The sequence below is a fragment of the Physeter macrocephalus genome, chromosome 18, assembly GCF_002837175.3.
Source record: "Physeter macrocephalus isolate SW-GA chromosome 18, ASM283717v5, whole genome shotgun sequence".
Classification (NCBI taxonomy): domain Eukaryota; kingdom Metazoa; phylum Chordata; class Mammalia; order Artiodactyla; family Physeteridae; genus Physeter; species Physeter macrocephalus.
In genome coordinates, this window is record NC_041231.1 from 21423743 (window position 1) to 21450405 (window position 26663).

The window sequence follows — 26663 nt, forward strand, 5'->3', positions numbered from 1 at the left end:
TTGAGCAGCCCTGCTCTAGAGAACGTATCCCACCGCACTGATGTCTCAGGAAGCTCTTTGTTTCTGGAAGCTTGCCTCTCCCCAGCCTGGAACGAGGGCTCAGGAAGGCACCATCGCCCATCGTGTTTACCCCTGTCACCGCTGTGCCAGAACAGCACCTGCCTAGCATATAGTATCCACTAAATAAATAACTACTGGATAAATTCAGAGATTTCAAGTGTGATTAGTGTTACAACAAGGAATGTACATGGTGCTGTAGAAGCCAATCCCATCTGGAGAGACAGTGATGGAGGCCTTGCCAATGTGCAGCATTAGACTTTTGCACAAATTTGTAGGAAGCATTTTCCCAACTCTTCCTGTTCTCTGTCCAATGCGTCCACTGCGATAGGTCATCCTGACTAACCCAAGTCTTCCAAAGTCTCCAGGGTCAAAAATTACCTATTCTTCTCCCTACTCAAGGCTAAATGAATCTCCTGGGCCCCAGAATGGCTGACATTGGCTATGGTAGGAGGCAAGCAATCTGACTGAGACGTTTCACACTTGTTTGTGGATGACAGATATACCTTACTACTCTCTGGTGGTACTTTTATTTGGTTAAAAAAAAGATGCTTATTAATCTAATGTCTGGTGCTATTTCAGCTAGTGGAGTACAAATATTTAAGCCTAGGGAAGCCACCAAAAACAAGAAGAAAAAAACTTGCCTTTTTTATTTTATTTTATTTTTTTTTTTGCTTTCTCCAGTACTGAACCCGCAAGTTATCTAAAGCCCAGGGGAAACTGAGGACTGATAGAGGGAAAGGGGAGATGAGTAATGTTGGAGGTGTGGAGTGATTATCTGTACCATTTGTAAGATAATAAGTCCCCAGTTAGGGGTTGTGGAGAAAGAAGCATGTGCTCACAGACATTAAGAGTGAGGGTGCTGGAATCCTTCTGTCTACGTTACTGACTGCCATTTTGATAACTACATAATCTCTGTAAACCTCAGTTTCTTCATCTGTAAAATGGGCCAACAAGACATCTGCCTCTTGATGTGCTGTGAGAAGTAATGAAATAACGAAGGTCAACTGGTGAGTACAATGCTCGGCTCTGAGTAGCAGCTCAAAAATGGTAGACATTAGTATCATCATCTTCTGAATAAACAGATTGATGGAACGGAGAGTTAAGAACAGAATCTAAATCAGAGTGACGGGGAATATCGCATTTTTGTTAGGCTTGGGACCACGCCTTGGTTAGAAAGTGCAGAATCGGACCGTAAAAGGAAGCGGTGATGGCAGAGATGGCGGAAGCCATAAGAATCATTTGCAAAGGGACCGATGCTCTTGTCCACAAGGAATCATCCCTTCATAAACATTTGGCTGCTTCTGAGACACTTGAGTAAGTATCTAATCCATGTCAGAACAACCAGCTACTTTTCTCAGATGACTTGCCACACCAAACGTTCAGCTTCCTACCATTTGTATTCATGTGTATTAATGTGGTACCCCAACTTTTCAAGTTAACACATCTCTCACTATGCTGCGTCCACTAGGTCATTCCACAGCCAGCAGAGGACACGGGCTGCGGGCACTGTCTGACGTTAGCAGTGAATGAAAGGCTGCCCCAAACCAGTGATTCTCGGCCTCAACCCAGTGCAGTTTCACCTCCCGAGGACACTGGCAATATCTGGTTGACACCACTGCCGGGGGTGGGGAAGGTAACCACCAGCATCTAACCAGAGATGCCGCTAAACATCCTGCAACGCACAGGACAAAAAATTACTTGACTGAAAGCAGAAACTGAGAAAACTTGTCCTTAAACTGTTCTTTCTTTTAACCTTTCTGGTTCTCAATTCCCCTGTCTATTAAATTCAGCCACTAAATAGTATGCATGATCTGCCAACTCTGACATTCTAGGAGTCTTTTTTTTTTTTTCTGACCTCCAAGAATTTTGCTTCTAAAATTAACCAGCGAGGAGTGGTTTAGACAGATTTTTCTTTTTCTTGTGCCAAAAGAGGCCAATCCACAGTCTGCTATAGCTTTTCTGTGGCCTCAGCTGTAGCATTTCATCAACAGCCTCTCAGTTGGCAAGAGGGTGGGGATGGGGGGGGGAACAAGTCTGCAGAGAAGCCTACACCCAAAGTAAGCAGTAATTTCCCATTTATGGTGTATGATGCACTTCCGTTGTTTCTCAAAACCAGTTTGGTTTGAAGATTATCACCCTGTTGACACTAGCCCACCTTGTGAAACTGACAGGCCCACACACCTTTGGTGAAAGAATGTGTTTCTTACCCATTATCTGAGAACCTGTGAGCAGCTTAATAAATACACTGAAGGAGGATTTCTGGTACACGCTTATCTGAACAAAGGCCAATTATATTCCACCTCAAGAACTTGCAAAGGAATGCATTAATCGATTTAAGCAATTAAAAGAAAGCCCCTACCACAAATAGACAACACATGCCACCAACACTGATGAAAGAACACTGTCCAGTGACCTCAGCAAGGCACTGAGAAATCTCATCAGTGACAAGTTTTTAAAGGCTGGTTCAAGACAAGTAATCCTCGTGGACGTCAACACAACCGTTTCACTCTGGTGAAACAGTTAAGTAGTGAAGGTCATGGGGCTTTCGCAGCCACATAAAGGAGAGAAGTAAAAGCAATTAGACAAAATGGGTGCTGTCATGCCACCGTCCAGACCCCAGAGGCACACTAAACACAGAGATGCAACTTTTCCACTTCATTATTCAGGATCTGGCAGAACATTCCAGATGAGAATGCCATAGCTGGATTTTTCTTTCTTACCAATGCTGGCTGGATGTTTCTTAGCCATCTAGAGCCTGGGGAGAGGAAAAAAACAAAAAAACAGAAAGCAAAACAGGAAATCCACGGATGAGGCTATGAAGTGATCACCTAGGTTGGAATCCCAGAGTATTTCTTCAACACTCAGAACTGTTGCTGAAAAGTGCCCTGCTTGAAGCTACCCCCCAGCAGAAGAAAAAAGTCCAGATTCATGGATGGCCACTTCCCCACCAGGTGGAAATCCACTGAGTAATAGCCTCAGCACCACTTGGAGGCTCTTTGGACAAGAAAATTCTCAGACTCCACCCCAGGCCTACCGGATCAGAATCTGCATCCACATTAAAATTTGAGAAAGACTGCTCTTACAGGGCCTTCAAGAGTATTTGATTTTTTGCCTTCTCTCAGCCTGAATTTCCTCAACTGGAGAATGGAAATATAACAAAGTGCATGCATAGGAAAAAAACAAAACCAAAGTGAAGGAACGCAGTTCACATGACTGCGGGGGTGATTATGGGGAACTTCTCCAAGTTCTACACTTGTGCGGTTTTTAACGCTATAAGACCAGCGTTACTTCTTCTGTAATGGGGGAAAATAATTTTTAAGTACGACGCTCTCTCACAATATTGTACTGATGATTTTTAAAGGGACCGATTTATCAGGGCCCAGCACAGTGCAAGCCACACTTTAGTGCAAACACTTCAGAGGTGTTAGGTGAAGTGAACGGAGCCAGCCCGGCAGCTTCTCCCACCCCGGCAGCCGGCGAGCAGCTCTCGTCCCCGAAAACTGGCCCTCGTACATTCGCCCTCTGCTTCTGGAAACCTTGGCCTGGCAAACCTCGGGGTCCGCTGAACCTCTGGTGGGACCTGTAGTCAGTCGCAGGAGCGTCCCGCAGGCTCTGTAACTTTCCCCGGAATGAAATAAATAAATAAAGACCGTAAGTGCTGAGATAGCGGGCCCCGCAATATTTTTCGCTCTCTGTAATCAGCCACGAAAAGAGGAGGCAGGGGAGGGGTGTAAAAAGTTGCGATCCGGCCCGGAAGGGGCTCCAGGAAAACTCGTCTGGGCGACAGCAGCACCCTCAGCGCCTAACTTAGTGAGCTTTACTCGGCTGGCATTTTGTCTCCCACAGCGAAAACTGCAAGAGAGCGGAGTGGAGTTTCCGGAGAGAAGGGCTCAGGCTGGCGTCCTGGGCAGGCCAGTCCCCTTGGCGAGCCTCTGGGCCTTCCTACCCTCCTTCGCCACCCGTCCTCCTCCCTTTTGCAGGGGGCGGGCGGGAGGCAGCCGAGGCAGGATGTGCGTGCGCACGCGCTCACGCAAATACGGCTGAGGAGTTCTGTTCCTCGGGCATTTTCCGAGGAAGTCTGGAGCAATTAGGCTCAGTCCGGGGAGAGCCAGCGAGAGAGCGGGCGGCGCAGCCGGCGCGTCTGGGCTGCCTCGCAGGGAAGGAGGGGGCGGCCGGCCGCCCGGCGGCGACCCCGGGCCCCGGCCGCCACCATGGGCTTCGAGCTGGACCGCTTCGACGGCGACGTGGACCCGGACCTGAAGTGCGCGCTGTGCCACAAGGTCCTGGAGGACCCGCTGACCACGCCGTGCGGCCACGTCTTCTGCGCCGGCTGCGTGCTGCCCTGGGTGGTGCAGGAGGGCAGCTGCCCGGCGCGCTGCCGCGGTCGCCTCTCGGCCAAGGAGCTCAACCACGTCCTGCCGCTCAAACGCCTCATCCTCAAGCTCGACATCAAGTGCGCGCACGCGGCGCGCGGCTGCGGCCGGGTGGTCAAGCTGCAACAGCTGCCCGAGCACCTCGAGCGCTGCGACTTCGCGCCCGCTCGCTGCCGCCACGCGGGCTGCGGCCAGGTGCTGCTGCGGCGCGACGTGGAGGCGCACATGCGCGACGCGTGCGACGCGCGGCCGGTGGGCCGCTGCCAGGAGGGCTGCGGGCTGCCCCTGACGCACGGCGAGCAGCGCGCCGGCGGCCACTGCTGCGCGCGGGCCCTGCGGGCACACAACAGCGCGCTGCAGGCCCGCCTGGGCGCGCTGCACAAGGCGCTCAAGAAGGAGGCGCTGCGCGCGGGCAAGCGCGAGAAGTCGCTGGTGGCGCAGCTGGCCGCCGCACAGCTGGAGCTGCAGATGACCGCTCTGCGCTACCAGAAGAAGTTCACCGAGTACAGCGCGCGCCTCGACTCGCTCAGCCGCTGCGTGGCCACGCCGCCCGGCGGCAAGGTAGGCACCCGCTGCCCGCCCCGACCCCCCGCCGGGCTCCTGGGTCCCCGGGGCGCCTCCCAGTCCCTTTGGGCACGGGGGTCCCGGGAGCTGCCAGGGAGCATCTCTGCCCGCCTCTTCTGACACTGCTTGCCAGATAGATCACCGTGAGCAAGGTCGGGGAATCGGCCTAAACTTGGGAACTGTGGTCCTTTGACAGATTAGACTCAGGGTGAAGTATAGCTCCGGCAGCTTCAGGGGTTCTGGAAAGACTCAAAGGAATCCGCGACCAGCGCAGAGTAAGAATGAGTGTGGCTCCAGAGTCGGAAGTGTGCAAAGGCTTTGCAGACCAGCTGGGTGATCTTGGGGAGGTCGCTTAGCCTCTTTGGAGGTTGGGAAACATGGTTCCTATACACGTGACACACAGGATGAGATACTGACACACGGCGTGAACTCTATCCATGCACCCTCAGGCGTTCCAGAAAGGATAAAAGGAGCCCACGGCCAGTGTAGATTAAGTTAAGAAGGCTGCCAGAGGAGAGGCCTCTGGAGTAAAAGCTGAATTCCGACGTGGGCTTTGCTGCCAGCTAGCTGGCTGACCTTGAGCAAGCAGCTCAAGCTCCCTTAGGTTGGAAAGTATGGCCCTAGAGATGTGACACAGCGGGTGAAACACAGACAGGCCCCTTCTGTAGTATTCCTCCAGGGATTGAAAGAATTCCAGAAAGAAGTAAAGGGACCGCCACCAAATACAAAGTAATAATTGACAGTGAGGCCTCTGGAATTAGAACTGTTCTCGAATCTGGGCTCTTGGCTAAACAGCTGAGTCATGTTGTGGCTTAACCTCCAGGTGCCTCCGTTTCCCTAAATGTAAAATAGCTTCTTTACCCCCTTCAGGGAGAGAACATGTGAAAAGGATCTAGCAGGGGGCCTGGTGGACAGTCAACGCTCAGCAAGAGTCGCTTGCAGTTATCTTTAACCTCCTCCCCTTGTAAGCCATCCCCTTGTGCTGGGAGTCGGTGTAATTATAACAGCCACCACTACTGGAGGCTTGCTTTGCTCTAGGCCCCGCTCTAAGCACTTCTTCTCAGCTGTTTTCCTTTGTAATCAAGTAAGGGAGGCACGTTGCTTCTCGTTTTGTAGGTGAGGAAAACTCAGGACCAGTGAGAGGCAGTCAGATGCTTGAGTCACAGCTTCTAGGTGCCAGAATTGGGTTCTGAACCCACAGGTGCCCAAGCTCGCGACCACTATCGTGTTGCCTCCCAGGGGAACCACAGGGGCCATTTACTGAGGGTTTATTATGTACCAGCGACTGTGGCAAAGCACTTCGGAGGCATTTCTCAAAGAAAGCAGGCTCAGGTCATAGAACTCGTCCAGAGCTGGGATTCAGGTTGTACCTCAGTTGTCCACCTTGGGGTGTTTTGACATTTTGGGCCCCAAAATTCTTTGTTACGGGAGGCCGTCCCGTGCACTGTCAAATATTGAGTGGCATCCCTAGCCTCTACCCACTGGATAGCGGTAGCACCACCCCCCGCCCAGTGGTGACAACCAGAAATGTCTCCATGTGTTGTCACCTGTTCTCTGAGCGGGGCACAGTCACCGGAGGAGAACCAAGATTTCCCTGATTGCAAAGGCCACATTTTCACCCGCTGGGGAGGGGCATGGGCCATTGCTGCTGCCGCTGTGGCTGCCTGTTGCAGCGGAGGGGAATGCATTTGCCTGAGGGGCCCCCAGGGGCCTGTGTCTGCTTGTGTGCTTTGCCTCTCCCAGCCCCCTCTTCCACAGCGCACACCCGGCCTGCCAGTTTTCCGGCTCCCCCCTCCCCGCCTCCACCCCATCCTGGCCCCCGGCCTGTCTGTCAGCAGCCTCAGCAGCTGGCCGGCTCTGGGCGAAGGGCAAATATTTACAGCTCTGAGGCTCACCCAGGACCGCACAGGCGTACAAAAGACTGGCGTGAGCCTGCGAGTCACCAAAGTGAGGGGCAAGGCTGGGTCCTCGAGCAGGCGCCGGGTTTGGGGTGAAGGAGTTTCCGGAGTTTCTCCTGTTTATGCTGTCATCTAGACTTCCTGCATAGTTTTAAGTGATGCTTATTTATAAATAAGCCATTCACTCCCCCAGAGTTTATACATCATTCATTGTGAAGCTAGTTTATTATTTCTTCTTGCCTTTCTGTTTGCTTTCTGGAGTGTTTGGGTAAACTCCCTCTCGGAATCAAAAATAGGATACTTGAATCAAAACTGTGGAAGTTTTTGAAGCTCTGTTGGGTGAGTCAGTAGGCTAATCAGGGGCATTAAGCTTAGGGACAAGATGTTGCTTTTTGAGCTTACAGAGAAAGTTTCCTTCTGGAGTTGGAGTGCTGCTTGGGACTTTTATGGACCTCATTGCTGGGCCTGAGGACAGCCAAGAATGGCCTGGCCTGAAAGCTGCACTAGTTCGTTTTTCTGGCCTCAGACCCTGGCTGGTCCCAGCCCAGGCCTTAGGGGGAAGCTCGCTCCTTTTGCCTTGAGGTTAACCCTCAGTGGCCCTTGTGGAAAGCTTTTGCTGTCCCAGCGTCCGCCAGACAGACCCCTCCCACTGCAAGCTGTTTAAGAACTTGTTTATTTCATTGGCCAGACTCTCTGCTCCTGCTGGGTACTGTTTATTCTCTTCTAAGAAGCAGAAGGTTTTATATTGCTTGGAAACTCGCATGCACAACACTTTTATTATTATTTTTTTAAAGTCCTATCATTTACCTCTCTGTTACAAGCTGAAGTAGATAAGAAAGACTCAGAAGATTTTTCCATACCCTTTCTTCAAGGCCTGGAACTTGTTCCATAAAATGATCTGGCATTAGTTAAATAATATAAGGTTTCGGACTTTTGATACCAGCTGAGCATTTAGGGTTTGGACCTACCTAGGCATTGTTGCTCCTGCCCTGCGAGGTGAGCTGGAACAGGTCTTCTCAAACCTTCACATGATTGGAATCACCTGGAAAGCTTGTTAAACCGCAGATTCTTAGCCTCAGAGTTTCTGATCCATCAGGGCTGGTATGGGGCTTGAAGTTCTGCGTTTCTAACAAGCTACCAGAGCATCTATCACATTTTAGGTAGCTCCTCAGCTAGACAGAGAGCGTAGGCTCAAGTACAGATATAGATCAACACATGTTGGGCGTCCACACACAGTTATGGTTTTTACTGATCATCGTCTGAACATCCCTTCCTGAACGTTTTTTGAAAGACCAGGGTGAAGTTCTAAAACCCAGACTGCCTAGCAGTTATATAATAGGTAACATGGTCCAGAAAGGCTTCTTGAACCAATCTGAAGCCTCATCCGGGCTACAGCAGACTTGGTGATGGCTATGCTTGAGGATGTTAAAGAGCTGGGCTCCCAGCCTCAGTTTCCTACCCTGACTTGTCCACCTGATTCTAAGAACAAAGGCATTCCACAGCCAACATCTTGTTTGGCTTTCTGGGAAAGAGAAAGTTCTGGGTGTAACTTTCCTTGGAATTGTTGAGAAACTTGAGACCCAGCCTGGATAGCTTCTGCTCTTTTATCCCTACTTCCAGTCTGTCATTAAATCAGGTTGATTTTACCTCCTAAACACTTCTTGAATCTGTTCATTGCTCTCCAATCCCATCAGTTGGTGACCTTGGTCCAAACCGGGGTTTCCTGACCTCAGCGCTATTAGAATCTTGGGGTGAATAATTCTTGGTTGTGTGTGTGTTGTGGGGAAGGTATTGTGTGCATTATGGGATGTGTAGCGGCATCCCTGGCCTCTACCTACTGGATGACAGAAGCATGCCTCACGTCGTGACGGTCACAGATAGCTCCAGACACCGCCACTGTTCCCTGTGGGACAAAAATCAGCCTTGGTCTCAACCCCCATAACCTCTTGCCTAGATCACAGCTGCTCCCTCTATGTATCTTCCTGCTCCCCTCCAGTTACCTCGAGCTGGGAATCATTTCTTAGAAATGTAAATCTGATGTCACTCTTCCTTCAACCCTGCTGTGCCTTGAGTTTCTCTTGGGTGGATATAAGGTCAAGCACACTCTGGGTCCTGCTGGCCTCCACCTGCCTGTACTCTTCTCCCCTTTAGTCTCTCTTCCCAGGTTCACTGGCTTCTGGCAGGTCCGTGAATATGTCCCTGAGCTCCTTCTTGCCCCTGGGCCTTTGCACTTGCTCTTTTTTCTCCTTGGAATAGTCTTTCCAGTTGCTCATTGCTAGGTCACTGGCAAGTTTTCCAGCTCTCCCCTTCGGGCCCCTGCCTTTCTGTCAGCACTTAGGGTTTGCTCATGACTAGATAACCTTTCTATCTATCCTTCCCACCCCAGCTCAAGCATCACTGCCTGTGGGAAGCCCTCTCTGACCTCACAGACTAGGTCTGGTGCCCTGAGACTCTCACCTGGGTGCTCCGCCTGCGTGGCCTTCATCACAGCTGTAACTGAATAATGGGAAGAGCTGTTTATTGTCTGTGAAGGACAATAAAGGAAGGACCACGTGTGTGTTCTTCAGGGCTGCCTATCCCGGCACCAGTTCGATTACCATGTACCCTGTGAACTCTCGATATGTCTTTGTTCAGTGAATAAATTCAAGATCGAAAGGGCTGTCTTGTCAGCCGTCGAAACTTTTCAGATTGCTAACCAAGAGTGAGCTTGTTAGCTCACTCTTAAAAAAAGAATGCGTTTTTCCGTGACCTGCAAGTTAACAAAATTGTTTCCAGGTTTGTGGGAGGCGTGCTTTTGTTTCCCCAGATCCGTTTGTGTAAATTCCCAAATCCCAGAAACGATTTTGTCCATTTCAGAACTCCTGGAGATAAGTGATTCTAATAGCCAGTTGTATGAAAAGGTGTTCCAGATGTCCAAACAGTTTGAAATGTATCTATTGGAATGTTCACAGGTCAGTGTCTTTTCTGTTTGTGAAAAGTGTCAGCAAGTGGCCATTCCATGGTGTCTCTTATGGAACAGCCCAGTTCAGCTAAAGGAATTGTGGGCTGTTGCATCCATTTCGTTTCAGTGATTTATAAAGAAAATTAGGATTTGGCTCACAAATATGTTACCCAGCTACACTGGCTTGAATGATCATAACTGAATAATTTGAATTGGGAATTCTGTTGCCGTTTATGTGTAAGTGATTCTTTCTGAGTTCACAAATGATGTTTGCTTCTCTGTAAAAATATTTGATGAGAGAGAATGTATTTATAAGGCGGTTGTGTTGGCTGTACACTAAGGAGCTTAAAAGGAAAGGGAATAACATTCATTGAGTTTAACTGGGTGCCGTACACTTAGGGTACATTGTGTATGTACACACATTAGCTTCCCCATCTTATTCATTTGGTAGACCCCTTTCTTTTTTGGTAAAAGAGGAGGATTGTAAAACAGATTATAAAACAGCTAGGTTAAGGCCAGAAGTTACACAGATTCTAAGTGTAGAGCTGAGATTTGAACTCAGCACCCGACTCCAGGCTGTTACCAAAATAAGAATAGTATTTTCTCCTGAGGCAGTGTCCCCTCCAGAGTCTCATACTGGGTTTCCAAAGGACTGTTACTATACATGCAAGCACTGTGCGGGTTAGAGATGTGGGTGCATCTTCAGGAAGACTCTGTGAGGTTAGTACCCACAGCCCATTACCCTTCCTATTACAGATGGAAAAAGAGAGACTCCAAAGATTAAACAGCTTCCCCAGCATCATTTTCTGGCTCCATTTGGTTGGTCTGATGGCTTCTGGTCCATGGTGATGAGGTGTGTTCACCCCACGCTGTAATTCCTGTTTTCAGAGGTCTGCTGTGAAGCACATGCAGATAAAACAAAACAGATCCTGCCTGTACAAGAGAGTTAGAGGAAGAGAGAGAAAGGAATGAAGGAGGAAGGAAGGAAGGAAGGAAGGGAGGGAGGGAAGGGAAGGAAGGAAAAAGAGAAGAGGTGGTGTCTTGGATGGAATCAGGCCTCATCTCCTTAATTTTGAGCCTAGTAAGTTAAAGAGTGGTTGATGGTAGGAAGTAAATGAAATTCTTCCAAAGTGTGTTCTTTCATTCCAGCTCCTCCCATGCTTATACACTGTGTTTCAGGCGCTGGGATAGGCACCGCTGGGTGCAAAGGGGAACTTGAGCTGCTCTCACCCCTGGATCAGTCAGACACCCGCTTGTGCCTTTGAAAACAGCACGTCTTGCTGTTCTTTGCTCAGTCAAGCCTTTTAGCCGTGGGTCACCTCTGTCCCCCCAGACTAATGGTGTTCTAATAAGCCTGTTCCAATAAGAAAGGGAAGTGGTGTAACGTAATGATTACCCTCGTAAAGAAAATAACTAACAGATGGACCCGGGCGTCCATCTTTCTCCCCTATCCCGTATGTTTACTTACAGGGAGCCTACGGGGCGGAGCCACGTGCAGCCTGTGTGCACGTGGGCCCTGCAGCAGCCCCTTCTCCAGGAGGGGTGGTTGGATGAGCTTTTACCCTGGCAGAGGGTGACGGGTGTGCAGAAATGAGTCCTGGGCGGAGGGGTCAGCCCTAGAATTTTGCTAGAAGCTGTTTTCAGGTGCCCTCTGTCTTTGTTGCACGTGGATCAGGAAGGGGGTGAAGTCGCTTTAAGGGTTGTGGGTCAGGGTTGGCTGTGTCCCCAGCAGCTCCAGGGTACCCTGAACTGAACTGTCATGTGATTAGTGTCAGACCCTGGCGTTGGTGATATCCGGGCTCCCGTGCTGCTTCTGCCGTGTTGTTGAGGATCTCTGGAAGGATCTTCTAACCTCCTCTAAGCCTTAATTGCCTCACCTCCAGAATGGGGTAATGTTGATAGGACTGGCATTAGGGTTAAACGAGATGATGAACGTAATGTGCGTAGTCAGGCTTACCAAGCGTTTGTTGAACATTTCTTAAGTGAATGTTTATTAAGTACCTATAGGTTTAGGGATGTTCTTCAAGTAAATCACTGAAGAAACATTAGAAATTGGAGATGGTTTAACAGAGAAGAAGGAAAGGGATTTTTACTCAAAGGATTACAGGCTTACTGCAAGCCATGGAATGCCCTTGGGTGACCAGAATCTCTGGCTTTCTCCTCTCTGACTGCTCGTCAGTGCTGGAAACTTTGTGAAAGAGGGATATTCAAGTCAATTTCACTGCATGGGGGTAGCAACTGTGAGCTAAGGTGTAAAGGAGGAGGCTAAAGGCGCCAATAAGATGAGGTTACTGTGTGTTTACTTGTATTTCTAGTCGTCCAACTGCAATTAACAAAGCTAAGGAGGGATGGGTCAGGCTAAGCTCCCACCTTCCTGTAAGTGAGAATGTTGGACTTTGCAGCTGGGTGGCCTTTGCTTCGTTGCTGATTTGGACAAGAAAATGCTCCAGGTTGGGTAATTGGATGATCACATGTCAAAAACTGAAATCACCTTGTAGTCCATCAAGTGGAAATGTGAAAATGCTGCAGCACCTGAATGCGGTTTGTTGTTGTCTGTATGTTGGTGAAAGCGTCGCTTGTGGGCGTTCACCAGAAAAGCAGATGAGCAGATGATAAAAATGAGAGATACAGACTTGAAATCAAACTCATGGAAATAGAGAAGTAGACTTAGGGATTTCTTAGGTTATCTAAATATAGCAGCAGATTAAAATATGTGTATGTTTTTGGCCTAGGGCAGCACTGACAGTCTTTACTTAATGTCTTAGGTTGTTTTTCAGAAACATCTTCTTTGGCTGTAGATGAATATATCCTGTTCTGTAGATATTATGGCTCCATAAAAGCTATATCTTTGCTCCTTTCTGCCTGTTTTCCCTTGCCCTCTGTCTCTTTTCATCCTCTCTGCACCTATTCTGGTGACAGGTAAACGCTGCTAATACTTCAGTAGACTGTCTCATCCATTTCCAATTCGTTTTCAAGCATCATTCCCACGACTACCTTCAGTCTTAGGCTTGAACAGTTTTCCCCTTCTGTTCTTCCTTCAAGAATCTCTTCTTTTAGAACTGAAGGTGGAATTACAGGGAGGGCTTGGTCCAAGCTGCTTCCTCGTTAAAAGCATAATTTGACCAACGAAGAGGTGCAGGGAGAGAAGGCATCCCCATTCTCTTTAGGACAGAATTTCTGGCAGCCGTCTCTGCCTCCTGGTCCCCCCAGCCCCGCCCCTCCACATTTTTGCGCTCTCTTGTCACTAGTCAACAGACAGAGCTGTTTCCCAGCTGTGCGAGTCTCTGGGAGCTTTGCATAATCTGAGGTTGAGAGGTGTTGTGTCACCCCAGATACACAGACTAGCGGTCAGTCAATTACAGTTCTCACAACCCGCCGGGCAGCTTTCCAGTCTAGCCCGTTCTCGGCTACAAGTCCCACAACAGCGATCATCAAGGAACACCCGTCACTGGGCGGAAAGGAGTTTTGAGAAAGAATCCACATTGACAGCGGCATGATGGACTTTGGGGGCTGCCACACTGCTTAGGAGATGGCTGGCGTCCAAGCTTCTGAGGCTGGGTTGTGTGGAGGAGAACGGTGACAGAGTGATGCTGAAAGTAAGAGGGACTCTACCATAGAAGACAGTTTGCATTCTTGGACTTAAAAGAAACACAGGGCTTCCCCGGTGGCGCAGTGGTTGAGGGTCCGCCTGCCGATGCAGGGGACGCGGGTTCGCGCCCCGGTCCGGGAGGATCCCACATGCCGCGGAGCGGCTGGGCCCGTGAGCCGTGGCCGCCGAGCCTGCGCGTCCGGAAAAAAAAAAGAAAAGAAAAACAGCCGCCGTAAGGTGTCTTTTTGACAAAGTACATTTGAGTTCTGTTTTTTCGCTGTGGCTTTTATTCCCCGCCCCCCCCCCCCCCAAATTCTTGTCCAGTTAGACCTTGAATGGAGCAGGTTACAAATTGGGTGATTTTAACACTGATCGGTAGTTACATGTTTGAATATGATAGCCAAGCTTATTTTAAGCAGAATCTAGCGTATGTTCCTGAACTTGGAGCTTCTCTTTCTGCTTGTAACTTACTGGCTGTGGATGGCTCATGCCACACCCGCTTCTCCAGGGTTACTCTCTCTCTGCCCTTTCTCAATCCTAAAGACCTAAGCATCTCCCAAGGAGACCCTACACTTCACTAGGGGCCTGACTGTCCACTTGATTTGGATTCTGGGGTGGAGACAGGGTGCTGAGCATCTGTTAGAGCTTCGTGCCCCTTGTCCCAAGGAGGCAGTGCTGGCACTGGACTCCAGAATATGAAGGCATCTTCCTTCTCCATCCCCCACCCCGGGCTCTTGGTGAGAGCGCCTGTCCCTCCTGAGTCCTGGCTCCGGAAGGGAAGAGACCCTGCCATTCAGGAAGAGGGTGGCTCTAGGAAAAGCTGCCAAGGAGGTGCTATCTCATTTCCATTTTTGTTGTCCCTCCCGCCGCCATTCTTCACCTTTTGTTTCCTTCCCAGCCCGTCAAGACTCACTCATCCGATAGAACTGGGAGGTGTCCAACTGTCTCAGCAATACCTGGGTATCCTGTGCCCCTCACTCCTCCCTCCACTGTCCCTATCGAAGCCCACACTTTCTTGGACTTGATGTTTCTCCTGTCCTGTTGGGAGCCACCATCTGTTCCCCCACCCCCTTTGCTCCCAGGGCCATCTCCCTCCAGGCCTGGGAATGTCCGATGTCCGATTTCCCCTCCTCGTGCCTCACAGCCGTCTGATCAGTACCCTTTGCCCGTCCCATCTCCGTGCCCCTGAAGGTCCATGCCGAGCTGCTCCCCTTGTGTTCTTTATCATGTCTCTCTCCCACTACCTCCAGGATAAAATCTGTCTCCTGGCACTTGTGCAGTCCTCCAAGAACGTGCTGCTCTTTTTCCAGACTTGGGAAAAGGAGAAACGTGTACGTGGATGTAATAGCTCCCATGAGATGGCCAGAATTTGGGATGAGTGTACAACTGTCTTTATTTCCTTAACGTCAGGCCTCAGCTCTCCCAAACTTGCTGTAGACTGAGTAAGTTAACTTAGGATTAGACATTCTTCATTTCCAGAGTTTTGTAGCAGAGTCATTTCTGTGGTTAAACAGCACCATGGCCTCAGTGCTGAGATGCGCTAGTGTCCGGCCCACCCTGTGCTCTGCTCGTGTTTGAAACCCTGCTATTGGCCAGGCCCTGTATGGGGGCACTAGGCAGTGATAGTCTGTCTCATTCATGTTTCAAGAAGAAACCATTATTATCCTCATTCTAAGAATGAGGAAACTCAACTCAGTTTCTGACTCTGAAGTCCAAGAGCTTAACCATCACCCTGTTCTTGTCAAAGTTATAGTATTCTTATGACCCCCTTCAGGGGGTGGCTCGCGGGCTCTAGAGCGCAGGCTCAGTAGTTGTGGCGCATGGGGTTAGTTGCTCCATGACATGTGGGATCTTCCCGGACCAGGGCTTGACCACACTTCCCCTCCATTGGCAGGCGGATTCTCAACCACTGCGCCACCAGGGAAGCCCTCTTTCCCTTCTTTTACTCTACCGAGCCACTGAGAAAGTTTCAAAGCATGGGTTCTGATAAACTACCAAAACAGAGCAATATAGGTTAAATTTTCCTTTAGATGAACGGTGTCCCTTATTAACATAATGTCTGTGAGCAGCCGGGAACACAGTATTGATGAGAGCCTTTGTCCTTACTCCGTTTGTACATCTCTTCACTCAGTGGGCTATAATTGAATGAGAATCATTTAAATGCCCTGGATCTGATGCATTTTGAACCCAGGAACAGGTTAAATAATTAAGCAGGAGATAAGGTTAACCTGTTAAACGTGGTGTTGTGTGAAGCCTAGTGTTTAAATTCTCTATTATTTCTTCTGAAGAATCAGAAATTAAATGAAAGTATTGATAGTTAAGGCTGCTTGTGAGAAGGGGAGCGGAAAGGAAAAATGAGGATCAAGCTCGGGGTGTCGGAGAAAAGGAAATGACCTTGGTCATTAGATGGAGAAATGAAAGGAATTCGGCTCAGCCAGAGCTTTTCTCTTCTCTGTCATTGCTCCCGGTATCATGTGTTGAATCTTCCACATGATGGCTCAGTCCTGTAAATTAGTCCTAAAATAGGCAATGTCACCTAAAACCAGTGTCTATCCGTCCTGGACAACAGACTAGGTCAAGACACTTCTAGAAAATGAGAACCCCCTTTGTTTCTTCCGTGGGATTGATTGCATCTGGCAAGGAGGTGTAGACAGTTAACTTGACTGTTGACTTGATTGTTCTTTGCACATTGCTGTTTGGCTGAGGAATCTTGTTTCAGGCATCGTCTCAGTTGGTCTCCATTGTCCCTGGAGAGAGATCTCTGAGTTTGGGACCAGACCTAGGTGTCTTTGGGCATCTCAGGGTGGGTCTTCTGGAGATAAATAGTTCACTAAAGGGTTTGGAGTTTTGTTCTGATACTGGTTTCCTGGGTAAGACCTCCTATGATGAGTTCCTTTGTGGAACTTTTTGGAACTCCAACAGGGGAACGATCTTGGGCGGGACCAAATATGTTGCTAGTCTACATGGCACTCTTTTCTATGTTCCACACGAAAAGGGAGTTAATGTAGACAGTAATTAAGGTCTAGAATGGGAGAACATCGGTTTAAATCCCAGCTTGACCTCTTACTAGCTCTTTGACAAGGGACAGCTTTCTTACTTGTTCTCGCTCAGTCTTCCCACCTGTATCATGAGGGTGGTAATAGTGCCAGTTGATAACATTGGTTGGATTATTAAATAAAATAAAGCACTTAAGTGCTCAATATAATTTCTGGCACATGATAAAGAACCAATAAATGTTAGCTGTTATCATTGTTAACGCAATGCAACGAGATTTCTATATTTTTCTTTCATTTTTTAGAAGAATAAATAGTTGTCACACAGTAGATTTAAAACTGGCCTGTTTTAACCATTTGGCTGTACATTCTCCTTTGTGCATCATTTGAGCTTGTTCAACCAGAGACATCTGCCTTGGATTACTGTGTGACTGTACAGTGTCTATCCTTGATTAGTTATGAAAGCCAGAAATGTAAGATATGTATGATAACTCTCTCAAACTCCCATGTATTTCTAACTTTTTCACCTCTCTAAGATAACAAAGCAAGAAATGGACTTAGCAACATTTTCTGTTTCCAAGGCAGAAACATATAAGCTCTTTCAGTTTGCACATCATTGTATTTACATCTCAAAACTATTAGGGTAAAAAAAAAAAAAAAAAAAAGGAAAAAAAAAAAACCAGTAGGGTGATTCTGAACTTTTATTCTCTTACAGCAGTGAATATTGTTGCCTGTTCTCTTGTTGCAGGTCAAATGAACAATAAAGATTGATAGCGTTGATAGATGCTCTGGCTGGTGGTGCTATGAATAGGACTTTTTTAAAAAAAGTTCATAAATAGGTTGTCATTACTGAGGCTCTGCTGTTTTTTTGTTCAAGTACAGGAGCTTGATAGAGACTCGCTTCTCTTTTATGTTTATCTACTGTATCTTCTGCATTGAGTAAATGACGCTGCAGAAATGAAGATTTCGTTGTGTTGTTCTTATAGGACACCGAGTTCTTTCACCAGAAACTGCTTTTTTCTACTAATAAATTATCATTTTTGTTTTTACAGGGTTTTAGTAATTGATGCTAAGGCTTCTCTGACATTTTTGAAAATATTTTGAATTCCGCTGTACACTAACGAGTCATGAGAAACAGCCGTTGTTGCTAAGAACTTTAAGCGCTTGGAGATACTTTTACACATTAAGACCCGTTAGTTTTTTTTTTTTTTTTTTCCCAGAAACTTTAATCTTTATTTATTTATTTATTTATTTATTTATTTATTTAATGTCTTAGGTTGCGCCCTGCACAGCATGTGGGATCTTAGTTCCCTGGGCAGGGGTTGAACCTGTGCCCCCTGCATTGGGAGCATGGATTCTTGACCACTGGACCACCGGGGAAGTCCCTGAGACCCATTAGTCTTTAGTGTGTGTGTGTGTGTGGCTGTGTTGCATACAGTTTTCCTGGCCAAATATGGAACAGTGTTTTGCATTGACAGCTATGGCAATAAATGAAGCAGTGCTCCAGAAAAACCACTGGGCACTGCACAGTTGGCGAGAGTGGTTTTCTTTGCCACCGTGGAGGTCGAATAAGATATTTGCATTCATGTCATTCACATGTTGCCATTTATCTCCCCAGCAGAAGTAGAAAGCGCTTAAGACCCGTTAGTTTTTTTTTTTTTTTTTCCCCAGAAACTTTAATCTTTATTTATTTATTTATTTATTTATTTATTTAATGTCTTAGGTTGCGCCCTGCACAGCATGTGGGATCTTAGTTCCCTGGGCAGGGGTTGAACCTGTGCCCCCTGCATTGGGAGCATGGATTCTTGACCACTGGACCACCGGGGAAGTCCCTGAGACCCATTAGTCTTTAGTGTGTGTGTGTGTGTGTGGCTGTGTTGCATACAGTTTTCCTGGCCAAATATGGAACAGTGTTTTGCATTGACAGCTATGGCAATAAATGAAGCAGTGCTCCAGAAAAACCACTGGGCACTGCACAGTTGGCGAGAGTGGTTTTCTTTGCCACCGTGGAGGTCGAATAAGATATTTGCATTCATGTCATTCACATGTTGCCATTTATCTCCCCAGCAGAAGTAGAAAGCGCAGGTTTCATCAGGAAGCAATAAATATCAGACTAAAACTTCTTTGTGATAAGCTGTCAGTGCTGTTTTTGAGAAGCGTAAAAAAAAATACCTCATTTAAATGATACCCTGTTTAAACAGAAAACATGAGTGAAGCAGTTGTAAATTTATAGCCGGTACATGTGGAGTTTTGCATACCATTCAGGTAGTTGGAACTGTTTCAGAGGTGTATCAGCAAGTTTAATATTTATGTCGAAGCCTATTAAGTGATAGTTTGCGCGGAAGGTTGAATCTATTTTTATGTATCTGTCTGTTACTTGAGAGTGTTAGTTGGGGTGCCCTGGAATCTCCATCCTGTCTGACTGTTGAACATTGCGCCTCTGAGACCTGCTGGGGCCATTTCTGGTTGTTTGATTTAAAGGGGCCCACGTGGACCTCCCGCGCCCCGACCTGAAACAGAGTGTTTTCTGTTGAACACTCTGCATCCCCTCAGGACTGGACAGTCATTACTTTGTGAAAATGCCCCCTCTCCCCTTTTCAGTAAGATTCAGGATTTTTCTTTTTCCCACCCATGTTTGCATCTGACTTTTCAAGAGCCATTTTCCCCCCAAGTCTCCCAAACACAGATGACTATTGATGGGCCGTACGTGCACACAGACTTGCGAGGGGATTGCTGTTGGAACATTTCGTGACTTAACGTGAATGCTGCTGTTGACACTGGTTGAGAAACAGGCAGACGGTAGCCATCTAGACAGCCAGCTTGCTCTGGGCTGGCCATAGGAAAGATGCGTTTGCAGACCAAGGTGTCACTGAGAGAAAATATTCATTACACGTGTCTGGACACCTCCAAACGTTCTTAAGTGATTACTCCAGGGTTAGATGGTATCAAGAAATGTTTGTAACCTCTTCAGCACGGGACAGAGTTTCATCATGGGCCCCCAAAGTTCTCCCTGGTTAAACTTCCCTAGAGACATAGGATTTTTAATGCTCAGCAGCCCATGAGTCCATTTAGATAGAAAGAAAATTCCTCCCATTTTTTTTCACTGTTTGTAAGTAAAATTTTGAACTCATTTGTTCCCTGCAGGGGGAAGAAACAAAAAGCCTGACTCTTGTCCTGCATCGGGACTCCGGCTCCCTGGGATTCAATATTATCGGTGGCCGGCCGTGTGTGGTATGTTAATTGCCGAAATGGGTTTTTCTTGTCCCTAATGCAGCTGGAAGAGGGGTCAGGGTTTGGGGGGCGAGGGGTAGGCAACCTTGCTCACTTCATTCTGGTCTAATTAGAGTTCATTGTGTGTCTAACATCTTCACGCTCAGGGATTTTTCTTATTTTTTTTACTGAAGCATAGTTGATTTACAATGTTGTGTTAGTTTCAGCTGTACAGCGAAGTGATTCAGTTTGGGGGATTTTTATTTCATTGTGGTCTCCTAATGTAGCATGGTCCTAGTTATACAATAGCTCATCTTAGCTGTTTAGCTTTGGGGGTGCGTGTCTGGTTGGGTAGCAGTTGAGCTGAGGCACGTCGCGTGAGACGTGTGCAGTTGCACGGAGTGACTTCGCTAGACGGGGGGCTCTGAGTCTGGCCATGTGATCGGGGCTTCTGCTCTGTCTGCCCTTCATCAGTCAGGGGCGGTTCCCCCATTTGTGGGATAATGCATCCCATGCTGTTTCTTCCCGCTGGAGCTGTTCACCCTGTTCATCATGACCCCCTCCTCCAGAAAGGAGAGACTGAATTCAAATCTGTCAATTTAATTGCAAAGAAAATGTCTGCTAAGGGGGCTCTGCGGGGGGCGGGGGGTGGTGGCAGAGGATGTGTTTTGGGATCTCACCTTTCACGCTGGATTGCGCGAGTATGTGTGATCTCTTGCTCTTTTCTTGGGCTGACCCTTTCCTTGTTTGTTAGCTTTGAAGGAAAATAGTCATGGAAAGGGAAAAGAAAATCAGATTCACTCATTCAACAAATAAGTATTGAACACAGGCTGTTTGCTAGGGGCTTGGAGATACTGGCCAGGGAGACTGGGTCCCTGTGGTCATTGAGTTTATGTCCCGGGTGATATTGGGCAAGAAACAAGTAAAAATACAGTAATTACAGATGGGAGAAGTACAATGAAGGGTAAAAAGTGGGAGGATGGCATGTGGTAGCTACCGAGGAGCAAGGGCCATCATTGGCTAGATGGAGGAACTGATGAGTTAGGAGAGGAAAGCACTGTTCTCACTGATACACGCTGTGCCTGGGTCCAGCTAAAGATGCCTGGGGGCGTTGGAGTGGGGGGGGCCGTTAACTGTAGGGAAGGAGGCATCCTGGGGCACGGCCATTGGAGCTGGGTTCTGAAGGATAAGTAGGAGTTTGCTAGATCAGAGGGTCCATTTATAATACATTTAGTTGAGCAGTCCTAACTGTAAAAAAAAAAAAAAATGAGCATATTTATTTAGCTACAGATTATAAATATATTCACTACTGAACTAATGTTACCTGTCTTATAAAAGTTACGTGCAAAAGAGTCATTTTAAATTGTGAAGTTAAAATATGATTTTTAAAATGCTTTTTTGTCATTCCAATGTGTTGCATTGCAAGTACCCATCTTTGAAGACCACTGAGCTAAAAGAAAGTGGACGGACCCAGGGAAGCCCAGACAAGGACAGGAACAGAGTTGAGGGGTGGCAGGAAGTGGTCAGAAGGAGGCTGGAGAAGCAGAGGCGGGTTATGATTAAATTCCCTTTGCTTTTTGCCAAGGCCACAGTTTCTTGCAAGAAACTTCCACACGGTTTATTGCAAGAAGTGACAGCTTAGTTGTAGGTGATATGTAGTCATTAAAATGAGGAACTAATAAAATGATGAACTAATAAAACTAATAAAATGATGAACTAATGTTCAATGAACATTATCTGCCTTATAAAACATAGTTAAAAAAACACACTTCTAGACAGTGAGGAGAATGAAGGTGGGCGGGGATAGGGGCTGGTCCCACTTAGCTGGGCCCCAGCACTGTGCACACACCCTTGTGTTCCTCCCATCGTCTCGGGGGGTTTCTTAAGAAACTAACATTGTGGGCTACCCTGGTGGCGCAGTGGTTAGGAATCCGCCTGCCAATGCAGGGGACGCGGGTTTGAGCCCCGGTCCGGGAGGATCCCGCATGCCACGGAGCAGCTAAGCCCGTGCGCCACAACTACTGAGCCTGCGCTCTAGGGCCCATGAGCCGCAGCTGCTGAGCCCGCGTGCCACAACTACTGAAGCCCACGCACCTAGAGCCCGTGCTCCGCAACAAGAGAAGCCACCGCAGTGAGAAGCCCGCGCGCCGCAACGAAGAGTAGCCCCCGCTTGCTGCAACTAGAGAAAGCCCGCGCTCAGGAACAAAGACCCAATGCTGCCAAAAATAAATAAATAAAATAAATGGATAAAAAACAGACAAAAATCCCAGCAGGGTTTTCCTGACACCCATTAAAAAAAAAAAAAAAAAAGGGAATCTAACACTGTGTCAGGCTGGGACTTTTCGCTTTCCCCTTTTTCCAGTTGCCCGAGATCCTAGGTGGCATGTGACGGTGCTGCTCTGATTCAGTTCTTGCTGCCAGGGGTCAGGCTCTCCAGCTCTGGGAGGGCGTGAGGGAGCCAACTGGGGCTTGACTGGCTCAGTAATTGTCCCTAGGAAACACCAGGACCCGGCGGACCCGAGTTCTCCAACTTACCGTCAAGAACGTCTTTTGCCGTTTGGCACAAATAACAGAGAGTTGGCTGTACTTGGTTTTTGTTCATAATTTTTATTCCTTCTCTCCATACCCATCATTACCAGTTTTAAGAAACAACTACCGTAAACGAAGATGCATTTCACTTTAAGATGTTTTAGAAGTTTCTGCAGCCAAAAGCGCCCAAACTAGGAAGATCTCTTCTGCACACACCAAAGCGTATGTAGAAGAAGGGAGCCTGATGTTTGCAAAATGCCTGAAATGGAGAGGCAAGCCTATGGCTTGACAATGGTTGGGCAGCCGACTATGGGAAAGCCCGAAAAGATGGTGTTTAGTTTCTGCACCTCCCCAGGGGTGAAAGGATGCTTCCAGCCTCACTGGAATGCAGTTGTTGTTTTTTTTTTCTCAGACTCACCAGAGAACATGTTTTAGGTCATTTTCTTTTTCCTTTAAAAAAAGTGAATTAAGCACAAACCAGACTCAATTTTGTAGCGTTCAAAATTGTTCTCAGTTTATGTGGTCTTTTTGCAAGAACTCCATGCATGGCCCTGGGGAGGAAAATTGAATTCCATATGCATGTGTTTGCCATTGTGTTTTTAAAAACTTGTCCTGATTAGCAGACACAGCAAAGGGAAACCTAAATGGATTCTTCACTGTTGCCTGGAAATCTGGCAGGTCATTGAGAACATGCTAAAAAGCCAGGATGAGCAACAATGCGCACTCATTGTCAGTTACTGGAGTGCAAATGACGTGTGTGTTTCTCAAGGAATTCCTATGTTGGATGCTTGGTTGGGTTGTGACATAAGCCCAGCCAGGGGGCTCTGACATAAGGCTTTTCATTGCATGATGCCGTACGTGATGCTCTTAGCAAAATCACATCACCCATTCATGAGTGCTCGTATCCCTAAAGAAACAGCAGCCAGTCTGGTGTATCAGACCTTTCCCTTCAGCCTTTGGCAAATATACTTCATTGTCAGGCACCCCTGGGATGAAAACAGTCCCTTTCATTTTTCTGTTTCTCAAGCCAACGAAAGCAAACAAATCCTAATTCATCTTGGTTCACCTTGATGCATAGCTCTACCTTAAAATGTGTTGGGAGAGGAGCCAACAAAGACTAAAGAGATGTCTCTTAAGAGAAAAGTCTCGCTATCAGGGATGGGCTTGATTTGTTTTTTTTTTTTTTTGATTTTGTGCTTTCTGTATTTTTTGAATTCTGTTCCCATCCCCTACCACTGTCTTTATTTAAGCTCAGTTGTGGTGTTTGCTCTTGCCTGTTCCTCTCTGATTTTTGCTTGGACTTTCTGATGCTCCTTAAGAAAAATTGGGGCTTCCCTGGTGGCGCAGTGGTTGCGCGTCCGCCTGCCGACGCAGGGAACGCGGGTTCGCGCCCCGGTTCGGGAGGATCCCACGTGCCGCGGAGCGGCTGGGCCCGTGAGCCATGGCCGCTGAGCCTGCGCGTCCGGAGCCTGTGCTCCGCAACGGGAGAGGCCACAGCAGTGAGAGGCCCCGGTACCGCAAAAAAAAAAAAAAAAATTACTTGTGTACGATGTGTTTTTCTGCAAAACAAGCCCAAGCCCAAATCCCAGCCCCTTTTCCTCCCCTTCCTTCCCAGCCAAGAAATGCAAAACAGTTAAATCAGAGTAAACACAGATCTCTTCTCATTTGATATATTGACATCATCTCTTAGGGAGCTCAGACTTGTCCATAAATCCTTTGTGGTCCATTGAGAGTCTTCAGGTTCCGCTAGTGGAATATTCCCATAGCCTGGAATGTTGGAATTCATGTGTATTTTTGAGATTTTTTTCTCAATGGGAGACAGCGTTGCACTTAGAGCTTGTATAAGAGAATCAACCTATCCTTAGTTTGAAAGTGACCTATGCCACTTGTTAGCTGTGTGACCTTAAGTAGGTTACTTAACCTGTCTGTCTCAGATTTTTTCCATCTATGAAATGGATAATAATATTACATACCAGTTGTGGTTATTATGAGGATTGAATGGTGCACAGAGTACGCTCACTACGTACCTGGTACCTAATGTGTGTTCAGTAAATAGAAGCTGTTGCGTTGCTTTGTATTTGTATCTGATATAGGCACGTAGGGAGCTACACAGATGCCTTGGGACTCGTGCATCATTAGTAGTGGCTGTGAGAGAGAAAGGAGACCCATAGAAGTTCAGACAGTGAAGGCCTGAGCGGAGTGCTGTGATGCTGGCCAGGGGTGCCTTTGGGGTCCGGCTGATCCAGCACAACACCCACAGACTTGCAGAGCCTTCTCTCTTGGAAGAGTGTTGATAGAATCCAGATGGCAGTGAGAGACTTACCTTTGTCTTGTGGGGATAAATGTTGGGAAAAACACTTAAGATTCATTTTCGCTTGTGATTTTGGTGTCTTTTGAATCATATCTATAACATTATATAGTGTGTGTGTGTGTCTTTGTGAGAAGCGGGGGAGGGAGGGGAGAGAAGAGGTGGAGACTGTGCATTTTCCCACCCTTGGTTACTGCTGTTACCCTTCACGGGGTAGATGGAACCACTTCAAAGCCATGTCTCTCCTTCTTTAGAATATAGGTTTGTTTTTGTTGTTGTTGATATTTTGCAGTTTAAAGAGGAAAATGTTGTATTTTCATAATTATTTTTTAACAAGTGGAATTTTGATGTATTTGCATGTAGAGAAATTAGTACTGAAGTAGATCTTCTTATGGCATTATGTCAGGGAAATTACCACGATGGTAGATTTTGGAGTTTTTGTGGAACATCCTGAACTTACTTCCCAAATGCTTTTTGTTTGGAAACAACACATGCTTTTGCCATTGCATTTATAAATCCATCTGTTAATCACGAGAAATTTAATCCACACACTTGGAGAGCATTCATCCCAGTGCTATTTGGAAAGAAGTTCATGAACAAGCTGTGAGGGTTTTTTTTTTTTATGAGTTTGTTGGAGCTTTTTGATTTTAAATAAAGGGAGGACTTTGAGCAGCGAGCTGTCTTCTTTCCCAGAAAGTTTCAGTCTGGACTTTGAAAGATCTAAAGGAATTCAAGAAGATTGGAGATCAGAATTTATTAGGAAGGGGGAGGGGTCATGGTGGGCTTTTCTGATGCAAATCAGAACAAAGATAAAACGCCTATTTTCACCATCAGATTATTGGATATTTAAAAGTTTTATAATACTCCGTGCTTGTGGGGTTATGAGAATACACTGTGTCTAATGAGCTGTAAGTACAAGCTCTCTGAAGGGTAGTTTGGCAACATCTATCAAATACACATACCCTTTGACCCAGCAGTTCCGTTGCTAGGGATTTGCCCTGATATAGGCTAGCAAAGATGTTTCAGAATACAGATAGATAGGAATTAGAGGTGACACAGTCTCTCACAGCAACAACTGTAAACAGTGCTAATTGTCCCTGTGTGGGGATACTGTCCAGACACTTAAGGCAGTGAGGTAGACAGTGGGCCTGATGGTGAAGAATCTCCAACATTTTTAAAGTTAAGTGAAAGAAGCCAGGCACCCAAGAACGTGGGGAGCATTATCCCATTTCTGTGTTTAAGAAAGAAAGAAATACATGTTTAAGAAGGTGATACATTAAAATGTTTTGGAAAGGATGGATAAACTGCCACTCGATGCAGTGAAGGGGTAGAAGGACAGTGGGTTAGAGGTGGCAGGGGCTTATCATTTTATACCTTTTGGTATGGCTTGACTTATTTTATCACATGTTAATTTTAGTTTAAAACAGAAATCGGGGGAAACAGCTGGCTTCTACCCCCTTCCCACTTGTGCCACCAGCAAGAACCCATTACTGTTTTAAGAGTGTAAGCTTGATTTTCATGATCAACTTAATGCCTAGCATTCACGTGTGTGTGTTTTTTTAACCCAAAGGACAACCAAGACGGATCGTCCAGTGAAGGAATCTTTGTATCCAAAATAGTTGACAGTGGACCTGCAGCCAAGGACGGAGGCCTGCAGATTCACGACAGGATTATCGAGGTATGTGGACACTGCCAGGGTCTTCTCTAGGCCGAACGGCATCCCGTCTTCATCCGGCTCAAGGCAGGGTGTTCGGTGGGGCAGGGAGGCCTCAGCTGGTGACTCCTGAGACAGGAGTCAGACCTCTCCGATGGTGTGGGACCAGACTGGGTGCTGACTGCCTTGCTCTTAAGCTTTTGTTCATGTTCAGTGCAGAGAAGCCAGATTACGAGTGGCTTATTCACGATTTGGCTCTCGTCACGCGGCCGCACATCTGTTTTGCGTGCTTCAGTTAGAGCTTCGTGTGTAAAACCACTGGGGAGTCGTGTCTTAGTTAGAACCAGACGCGCAGTCCCTGTGGTGCAAATGGTGACTCTGTTCAGATCGGTGACCAGGGAGCGGATCATTGTGTCAGCTTTGGAATCACTCTGATGTCCTCAGAGCTCACAGCACACAATTATTTCTACATATCCCTCTTTTATGCGTGTCTTTTTTGCTTGTTGTCACTTGTACTAGTTGATTGTCCGGGGAGAGGTTGATA

At 47.2% G+C, this 26663-nt stretch overlaps 1 protein-coding gene across 5 annotated transcripts in view; it reads left to right on the forward strand.

Annotated features, from left to right (window-relative positions):
• The first annotated feature begins 4183 nt into the window (after positions 1–4183).
• Positions 4184–26663, forward strand: part of PDZRN3 (PDZ domain containing ring finger 3) — a 175833-nt gene continuing 153353 nt past the window's right edge. For 4 of the 5 annotated variants that reach the window (XM_028478759.2, XM_028478761.2, XM_024124097.3 and 1 more), the window contains exons 1-3: positions 4184–4994; positions 19563–19649; positions 26036–26143. In XM_028478759.2, coding sequence (XP_028334560.1) covers positions 4272–4994; positions 19563–19649; positions 26036–26143 — 918 coding nt within the window. In that variant the 5' untranslated portion in view covers positions 4184–4271. The remainder of the gene's footprint in view (positions 4995–19562; positions 19650–26035; positions 26144–26663) is intronic. The other variant, XM_024124098.3, reaches the window with a different exon arrangement.